The sequence below is a fragment of the Mus pahari genome, chromosome 9 (genome assembly GCF_900095145.1).
Source record: "Mus pahari chromosome 9, PAHARI_EIJ_v1.1, whole genome shotgun sequence".
NCBI lineage: Eukaryota > Metazoa > Chordata > Mammalia > Rodentia > Muridae > Mus > Mus pahari.
This window is the reverse complement of record NC_034598.1, coordinates 49844456-49854654: the sequence shown is the minus strand read 5'-3', so window position 1 is coordinate 49854654 and position 10199 is coordinate 49844456. Positions and strand designations below refer to the sequence as shown.

Here is a 10199-nt window from a genome sequence, read left to right as displayed (position 1 = left end):
TAGGAGCACTCCTTTAACTGTAGGAGCACACTTCTGACTGTAGGAGCTCTCCCCTGACTGTAGGAGCACTCCACTGACTATAGGAGCACTCCACTGACTGTAGGAGCACTCCACTGACTGTAGGAGCACTCCACTGACTGTAGGCGTACTGCTCTGACCGTAGGAGCACTCCTCTAACTGTAGGAGCACACTTCTGACTGTAGGAGCACTCCCCTGACTGTAGGAGCACTCCACTGACTGTAGGAGCACCCCACTGACTGTAGGAGCACTCCCCTGACTGTAGGAGCACTCCCCTGACTGTAGGAGCACTCCTCTGACCACAGGAACACTAGAATTACAAACCTGAACCACCATGCCTGGATTTATGTGCCTTCTGGAGACCTGACTTCAAGTCCCAGGGCTTGCATAACAAGGGCTTAACATACTGAGCCATCTCCCTGTGATATATTTTAATGGTAAAATATTTGCTTATTACTGGGGAGGGCTTGTGCTATTATCTGTCTGTCCCTCCCAAGTGCTGGAGTGAAAGGCATATTACTACCACACATGGTCAAATTTACTTTTCTTTCAAATATAGATTTTAGACAGGCAAACCTTCCCTGCAAGGACTCCTTTGCAACACACACACACACACACACACACACACACACACACACAGACTCCACCTAACTCCTGAGATACCAACCTTCTCGCTTCCGGCCAGATCTACAAGGTATAGCTTCCCGCTGAGCTTCTGCTCGGTCTCTATGTTCTCCTGCTTGATGTTGATGAGGAAGATGCTGTGGCTCCGAGAGCTGTGCTCGTTCATGTCTGCAGGAGACGTGGGTCCTCAGAGAGCCCATCCCTCTGCCACAGAGCCACTGGCTGCCACTCCACCCAGGCCCATCCCCACGGTGGCATTTCCCAGGCAGTGGGCTACACAGGCAGGAGGCCCCTCCTCCCCTGCTCACTTGCCCCCAAGTGGGCACAGAAGAGAGAAGACCCCCAGTCCCAACAGCTCTTTATGTCCCCACTCACTGGTGACAGCTACGTGACGGTTCGACTTCCCCTCATCGATCACATCCAGAATCTCCTCAGGGCTGGACACAAAGCGTTCAGTACAACCCTGAGGGAGGCAAACGGCAGGGGCCATAAACTTTGATCTTCAGATAGAGCTGCCCACATGCCACCCAAGGAACCTTTGGGGGGGGCCTTCACTGACCCCTCCCTCTCCTCACACACTCTTAATGCTCCAATACGCACGAGAACCCACCCGGCTCTCACCTTGACAAACGGCACCCGGTTTTTGTCCTCGTGCACGGATAGGTTTGTCTTGGTCACTGAAATCAAGACAGAGCATGGTGAGAGAGACCAGGACTCCCACCCCTAGGTAACGCTGCAGGCATGCTCGAGTAGAAGACGCCCCGTGGACACCCGAACACCACGTTCACCGGGAGGCTCTACCCCTCCATTCTCCTCACAGGACTGCAGCAATTCTTGGGCTCTGTGTGTCAGGGCTGAGCCCTGAGCTCATCTCCCGACTCTCCCAGGCTTTGAGGGGTTTGAGAGAGTTTGTCCCCCCCCCCCGTTTTTGTTTCTGCAGCTGGAAACTGGACATTGAACCCAGAACCCCATGCTTTACTTCCTGCCTAGATCCCCATCCCTGTTTCTTCCTCCTCCTTTCTCTGTTTTTCCATATCAATTGGGGTTTAAACCCAAGGCCACACGCATGCCCGGTGGGCTCCACTACACACCTCAGTTCCACCCCTTTTTATTTTTTCCCTTTTGAGACACAATCTTGCTAAGTTGTCCAGGGTGGCCTCAAAAATCACAATCCTCCTGCCTCAGCCTTCTGAGTAGCTAGGCTTGCAGGTAAGCGCCACTGCTCCTGACTGAAAGTCTGTGGGGGAGCAGAGCAACAGGACTGTGGTGTGGGGAGGAGGCATGTCCTTGACTTCAGTCAAGCCCACAACAGTGGCTGGTGTTTAGGTTTAACTGGGTCTGGACTTTAACAACTGCTGTACTCCCAGGTTGAGGATTTAGAGTGGAAGGTTGCCAGCAACTGTGGCCTTCCATGAGGATGTCCCTTTCAAGTTCTGAGAACCGACAGCAAGACTGCAGATTGTGTTGGCAGCAGGAGAGGAGGGTATGCTCCCAGAGGACTCTCCCGCCATCCTGAAAGCAAATATCCCAAGTGATATGTCTGCCAATTTTGTTCTGAATGGGCTCATTTGGTAATCCTGTCTGTACCACAGGATCTTCTGTACCTTTTAATAAACTTTTTTTTTTTTTAAATAAAACTGAAAAAAAAAAAAAAAAGAGGCATGTCCTGGATGCTCAACTGCAACCAATCTATGGATGGAGGTGGTCTCTCTGTTCTCAACCTCCTCACATGCCTGTACCCACAGGGCTCAAGTACTCACCATCCAAAAGGTCACGGATCTTATCCAGGTAAATCTCGAAGTAAGACACCTGGTTAGGGAGAAAGGGGTGGTGTGAGAAGGGGCTCCGTTGTTGTTGTTTTATTATTATTTTGTGTGTGTGTATGAATGTTTTGTCTGTATGTCTCTATATCGTGTGCATGAATGGTCACATTCAAGGATTTCAGGATGGCGGGAGAGTCCCATTCATGAAGAGTCCATCAGATCCCTTGGAACTGGAGGGAGGGAGAGATGGTTGTGAGCCACCATGTGGGTGTTGAGAATTGAAATCAGGTCCTCTGGAAGAACAATCAGTGTTCTTAACCTCTGAGCCATCTCTCCAGCCCAAGAGGCTGCTCTTAGCTCTAACACAGGAATCCCAAACCAATAGGACAGTCACCAGGACAGTGGAGGCTGGGTAAGTGCTGGAGGGGACATTCTTGGTGGGAAGTTGGGGTAACCAGAGTAAAGCTTCAGCTGGCTTATTCTGGTCTTCTCAGTGGAAATCGGAGGCCCCCAGGAGTCACATGCTGATCACCTTAATGTGGAATTCAAGGTTCTCATCCATGGAGTAGATGTGGTTGAAGATGTCTCGAGCGATCCGGGGGATGATGCCCATCAGCTGAGGGTCGTGCAGCTTTCCCTGAGGAGTGAAGGCATGCCCGAGTAAGGCTGAGGCTCACAGGGAGACAACACAGAGGGCCCCGGGGACACGGGGTGAGCAGTGATGTGAGGGGCATCCTCAGCTGGGAGGAGGTCACCATGACTGCCTGTGAATGGAAGCTGACAGCTGAGCAACATTTGGACCTGTCACTGCTGCTGGTTTTCTAGGTACAAGGGGGACAACTGGAGTCACGAGAGGGAGTGGAAGTGTGGGGGCAGAAGGGACGCCTCTAAACCTCCCTACCACATTGCACCTCATTTCGTCCTCCAGACCCATCTGCCTCTGACTCAGCTCACCCCCCAACTCCTGGATTTTCCCCAATAGAATTATTGCTTGATCTTCTGGAACCTTCCTGGAATCCCTCAAGCCCCGAGTCAGAACCCTCACCTCCATGGTATGCGTTTTCCCTGAGGATGTCTGTCCATAAGCAAAGATTGTGCCATTGTAACCAGCAAGGACGTCTGAAAGAGAAGGCAGAGAAGGCTACCTGGTGGTGGCGGTGGGTAATGGTGGACACGGGAAATACATTCTGAAGACAAGTCTCTTACCTTTGACGATCTGCATGGCACAGGCGTGATAAACCTGCTCCTGAGTCGTGTTTGGGGGGAATACGCGGTCAAAGACATACGGCTTTCCCTGGAGGGGAAATAAAACGGGTCGGGCATTAGCAGGAGAGTGACGTGGAAGAGGGGTACTGCGGACCTTTCCATTAGCCTGCGCAAGGCCTCCTTCTCTCTAGACACACGGGATGGTGGGAGATAAGAGAGCCTGTGGAGAGAAGCCGAGTTTACCACTGACAGCATGAGTGTGCTGCGTGGTAGAGTCACTAAGGTGTGCCACACACTGAGGCAGGGTAAAGGGATCCTTGTGTGGATGCGACATTCTAGCATCCCACTAAGCCCAAACGCCTTCCCGGGAAATCAGACAGAAAAAGACGAAAGAAAACTGGAAAGTGAGGAAGGATTCATTAACGGTGAAAAGAACCTCAACATTTACAGATCTATCTTCCTCTACTGAGCTGTACAGGGAGGGGCTGGGGAGACGGCTCAGATGCCAAGATCATGTACTGCTCTTGCAGAGGACCTGAGTTCTGTTTCCAGAGATGCTTACGAAAGTCCTTAACTTGCTGGGCAGATGTGGTGGCGCACTCCTCTAATCCCAGCACTCCGGAGGCAGAGGCAGGTGGATTCTGTGAGTTCAGCCTAATCTGCAGAGTGAGTTTCAGGACAGCCAAGGCTACACAGAGAAATCCTGTCTTGAAACACTACCACAACCACAAAGAGTCCTTAACTCCAGTGCCAGGGGTCCAGTGCTCTCTTACAGTCTCCTAGCACTAGGCACACATACATACACTCACATACATACATGAAAACAAAACACTCATGATATAAAAATGTTTAAAAAGATGTATTAAGTAAAAGATGCAAAATTGGATTGGTGACACAGGTGTAGAATGTTCCCTGGGTGTGCAGGAACCATGCATGGAGGGCCGCTGTGCAGACAATGGCATAGTACCCTCATTCTGAAAGAAAAATATGAAATCGGAAATGGGGTGACCCTTTAAGGACCTGTAACTCAGGGGAGAGTGCTTGTCTACCATGCACAAAGGTAAGTGCAGGAACAGCAGTAGATCATCAGAGCCAGGCAATATGCTGCGAACCTCTACGATTCAGGGAGCTAAGCAAAGACGTTCTACCCATACGCAAGGTCGGCTCTCTGCCGTCCTAAGTGACAGATTCCTCGGTTGTGTCTCCTTGCCAATCAGACCCGTGGAATTATTGCTCTAGAGTCAACCTGTCCAACTGAAATGTGAGCCTCTAGATCAGCCCATGGCAGAACTTGGGAGATGAGCTTTAAACAAAAATTAGAGAAAGTGCCACAACCTCTGCCAAAAGAAAGGAGACTTGGCTGGAGTCAGACCTACAGCTGCAAGCACCTCCTACAAGCCCGAGGAAAGCGAGACCAGGAGAGATGATACTTTGTGTCCTGCGTTGTTTATTTTATATCATCGGTGGAAGCATTTATTTGCTGTTTTGGCTCTTTGTGTATATTTTTCAGATGGTTTCACTGTGAAGCCCTGGCTAACTCATGACTGGCTTTGAACTTACAGCAGTCTTTCCTCTGCCTTTCAAATGTTGGGATTACAAGGCCTTGATTAAATTATTTAAGGGCCTGGAGAGATGGCTCACCCATTAAGAGCACTGACTGCTCTTCCATAGGTCCTGAGTTGAATTCCCAGCAACCCCATGGTGGCTCACAACCATCTATAATGGGATCTGATGCCCTCTTCTGGCATGCAGCGTACATGCAAATAGAGCACTCATATATACAAATACATGTTTTTTAAATTAAATAAGGAGCCACTTAGGAATCTTATTCTTTTTTAAATTAATTAATTTATTTTTATGTAAGTGAGTACAATGTCGCTGTCTTCAGACATACCAGAAGACAACATCAGAGCCCATTACAGATGGTTGTGAACTATCATGTGGTTGCTGGGAATTGAACTCAGGACCTCTGAAGAACAGTTAGTGCTCTTAGCCATTGAGCCATCTCTCCAGCCCAATAAGCCATCTGCACTCAGGAGGCAGAGGCAGACTGAATTCCAGGACAGAGTGAATTACAGGACAGCTGGGCTACACAGAGAACCCTTGTCTCAAACAAACAAACAAACAAAAACAAAACAAAACAAAACCACAATAAAATGATTTATTTTTATGTGTTTATGTATGTGTATTTGCATGTGAGTACAGGTGCCCAAAGTATCCAGAAGGGAGGGCATCGGGTCCCTTGGCACAGGAGTTAAGGTGCTTCTGAGCTGTGATATTTGGGTGCTATGAACAGAAATATGGTCGTCTGATAGAACAGTGTACATTCTTAATCGCTGAGCCATCTCTCTAGCTCTATATTTATTCAAATATATATAGACATTAAACACACACACACACACACACACGTTTTTGAGACAGGGTTTCTCCTTGTAGCCCTCACTGTCCTGGAACTCATTTTGTAGAACAGGCTGGCTTTGAACTCAGAGATCCACCTGCCTCTGCCTGACAGTGCTGGGATTAAAAGCGTATGCCAACACTGCCCTGCTTATTTAAAATGTTTTAGTGTCTCATAACTACATACTAAGACTCCATTACTGAAGACACAGCTCACATTGATTGCAGCCTTAAAGAAATCAACCTCAAACCGACCAGGAAACTTCCTCTCTGCTAGCGAGCTTTCACAGTGCAAGAGGTTCTATTCGGGCTCCTGTGGGGAGGAGAAAACAAGAGAGGTCTCACACAGTACTTGAACATTTATGCTACGGTTCTGATGTGCCAGGCAACATGTGCACAGTGGTGTGATGAGAGGACAGTTGGTGTCAAGGACCCCACTGGAGGGGAGGGGAGTTCACACCTGAAACTGTAATCCAGCTCAAAAGCCAGCTCTCTACAGGCAGAGGCTGATAGGTTTCTGTCAATTCGAGGCTAGCCTGGCCTTCATAATAAGTTCCTACAAAACAGGAAAGTCGGGGCCACATGATGAGACCCTAGGGTGACACCTGCTCAATGGACATGTCTTCCACTGCATTCTAAATATTTATATTTATAGGCCTGAGCTTCTCCCAACCTTGGCCAGAGGATCTTCTTTTTAAGCGGGTTATCAGTGAAGCGCAGAGATTTGTAATCAGTGAAAGTACTAAGAAAAAGTACTGTATGCTCATCCCTAAATGGGACGTTTGTATCAACCCCCCACACCTTACTCCAGACTCAGGGAACTTGAGGAAGAGGAGCAGATGGTGTACGAGCTGGAGGATCGGGAGGACTGTGAAATGCTTGCTGTCTTCTGGCTTTGACTTGTCTTCTCACTCAGAGCTCACAGCAGCTCCTTTCACCCTAGCGGAGGCAGCAGGATCTCTGGTTGTTTGAGGCCAGCCTGGTCTACACAGTGCACTCCTGGCCGGTCAGTGCTACATGGTAAGGTCCTGTCTCAAAAACGACAAATAAAAGTCTTTGGGCAGAGAGACGGTTCAGTGGTCGCATCGGCCGCTCTTCCATAGGACCTGGTTCATTTCCCAGCACCCCTATGGTGGCTCACAATTCTGTCACAATGTGGGATCCAGGGGATCTGATGGCCTAATGGCCTCTTCTGGCTTCCACGTGCACCAGGCATGCACGTGGTGTAGACATACATGCATGCAAAACACTCATACCTGTCAAAAAATAGCAAAATTAATTTTTAAACTGGGGCTGGAAATGTAAAATTGGTTGAATGCTTGCCTACCATGTTCCTGGATTTGATCCTCAGCGCTGAATAAATGAGGTGTGGTAGCTCATGCCTGTAAGCCTGGCACTGTGGAGGCAGATGCTGGAGGATAACCCTAAGCCGTCCTCAGCTACCCAAGGACTTCACAAAGCAAAAGAAAAAAATTTTTTTTTAAATTAAATCTGGCTTTTGGTTAAAACCAGCCGGAAGCACTTATTTGGCTGCTTCATGATCAATGCATCCAAAGCCCAGGGGACGGCGGGGACGGGAGGCTTTGAGAACACCTGCTATAGCAAGGGCCAGACCCTGGGTTTCATCCTGTCACCAAACTATCAAGTTACACTTAAAAAGAATGAAGCCAGGAAATGGAGTTCACAAAGGAGAGGAGCTGGGAAAGGAGCTCCTTAATGGGGCGTGGCAGACCGGTTTTAGCAAGTCATCCTGTTCCATTAAGTGCTTAAATATTAATACTCTATACCAGGATTCCGGTGCTAGGCATGCAGTTTGCAAGATCACTTACTAAAGTGATAAGAGATGGACAGGAAAAAAAAAGTTCACCCCAGAGGTCTGTGTTAAAGAAAACCAGAAGAAAGTCGAACACCAGCAGTGGTAAATTGGAGTGTGGTCCAGTGAGCGTGTAGCATACATGGGACCCTGAGCCCTCATCAGCCTCAGCACAGAAAGAAAGAAGATGGGGTGGGGGCGAGAATGGCAGAGGAAAAGGAACAATTTTAAAAGATCTATTACATATACATATATGTATATTATATATAATAAATGTATCTATACATGTATTTATATACATATGTGCATGTATAAATACATACTTATACATACATATAAATATATTTATACATATACAGACACACATTTATATATGTATATGTGTGTATGTATATGTGCATGCATATATATATATATATATATATATATATATATATATATATATATGTGTGTGTGTGTGTGTGAAAACATACTAATAGCAGTTATTCTCTGTCAGAAAGCCCCCGTTTTTATTTCATTTGATTGTTTTTGGAGGACAGGACCTCACGCCATAATCCGGGCTAACCATCAATTCATTTTAAGGCGCCCCCCACTTAGTCTCCAGACAGCTGCGACTGCGGAGGGAGCCACCATGCTACTTCAGTTTTAGGCTCATGGTTGTTGTTGTTTGTTTGTTTTTTGTTTTGTTTTTGTTTTTTTGAGACAGGGTTTCTCTGTGTAGCCCTGGCTGTCCTGGAACTCACTCTGTAGACCAGGATGACCTCGAACTCAGAAATCTGTCTATCTGCCTCCCGAGTGCTGGGATTAAAGGCGTGTGCCACCACGCCCCGCTCAGTTGTTGTTGTTTTATTTTGCCTCTTACTTAAAACTTTTCTGCAGTCTTGGTGACCCAAGTCTCGTCGCTCTGTGAGCCTAGTCTTTAAGTCTGAGCTCTCTCTCCAGCCCACTTCTAGCACTCAGGATGGCAGCAGAGACCGACAGATTTCGGTGAGTTTGAGGGCTAGCCTGGTCTACAGAGTGAGACCCTGTCTAAACAACAACAATAGCAGCAGCAGCAACAACAACAACCGACAGATTTCGGTGAGTTTGAGGGCTAGCCTGGTCTACAGAGTGAGACCCTGTCTAAACAACAACAATAGCAGCAGCAGCAACAACAACAACCGACAGATTTCGGTGAGTTTGAGGGCTAGCCTGGTCTACAGAGTGAGACCCTGTCTAAACAACAACAATAGCAGCAGCAGCAACAACAACAAATTTTTTCCCAAAATAAGAAAACTTTTTTAAAATCCGAAAATCTACTATTTTTGTTTTGGGGAATATTCAGTAAATAGTTCTGGGTGGCTTGGAATTCACTGTGGACCAGGCTGGCCCTGAACTCAGAGATCCTCCTGTCTCTGCCTCCCAAATGCTAAGGAGAAAGGTGTGAGATACCACACCCAGCCCAGAAAGTCTGAAGTTGTTTGCTTTTAGAAGATTATTTATTTTATGTATATGAGTACACCTTAGCTGTCTTCAGACACACCAGAAGAGGGCATCGGATGTGAGCCATCATGTGGGTGCTGGAACTCAGGACCTCTGGAAGAGCAGCCAGTGCTCTTAACCCCTAAGCCATCTCTACAGCTCCAAGTCTGAAGGTTTTAAACAAAGAGATTGATCTCTTTGTTCTGCAACATGCATGGAGTAGATGTCAGTGCTCAGGAGACAAGCTTCCCAGACCACCCCAGACAGCTCACATGTTGGATGAGGTGGATTTTATGTGCTGATATGGAAATATCTCCAAGGCTCAAAGGTAATTTTTTTAAAACACAAAATAACATATACAGTATGCTAGCACATATACAAGAGACGCATGTGTGCTGGCTAGTTTAATGTGTCATCTTAGAGTCGGGAACCTCACTTGAGAAAATGCCTTCATAATATCAAACTGTAGGCAACCCTGAAGAGCATTTTCTTAATTAGTGATGGGGGATGGTGCAGCTCATGGTTGGTGATGTCAGCCTTGGGCTGGTGGTCCTACACTTTATAAGGAAGCAGGCTGAGCAAGCCTTGAGGAGCAAGCCAGTAGGCAGTACCCTCCATGGCCTCTGCATCAGCTCCTGCCTCCGGGTTCCTGCCCTGTGTGAGTTCCTGGCCTGACTTCCTCCAGTGATGAACAGCCGAGGAAGCACAGACCAAACAAACTCTTTCCTCCTTATCTTGCTTTTGGCCACGGTGTTTTATCACAGCAAAAGTAACCTAACCAAGACAGCATGCATGTACATATGTGCTTGATTTTAAATGTATAGAATGTATGCATGTGTGCAGGTACTTGATTGTAAGTGTATATGGTTTTGGAAGTGTCCAAAGAAACTGATAGTGGTGTGTGTGTGTGTGTGTGT

General features: G+C 47.5%; 1 protein-coding gene across 1 annotated transcript in view; it reads right to left on the bottom strand.

Annotated features, from left to right (window-relative positions):
* Positions 1-10199, bottom strand: part of Kif5a (kinesin family member 5A) — a 39053-nt gene that overhangs the window by 19305 nt on the left and 9549 nt on the right. Inside the window, exons 2-8 of the mRNA XM_021204460.1 lie at positions 3612-3699; positions 3451-3524; positions 2938-3042; positions 2403-2451; positions 1264-1319; positions 1018-1105; positions 686-810 (exon numbers count right to left, since the gene is read on the bottom strand). Of these exons, the coding sequence (XP_021060119.1) occupies positions 686-810; positions 1018-1105; positions 1264-1319; positions 2403-2451; positions 2938-3042; positions 3451-3524; positions 3612-3699 (585 nt within the window). The remainder of the gene's footprint in view (positions 1-685; positions 811-1017; positions 1106-1263; positions 1320-2402; positions 2452-2937; positions 3043-3450; positions 3525-3611; positions 3700-10199) is intronic.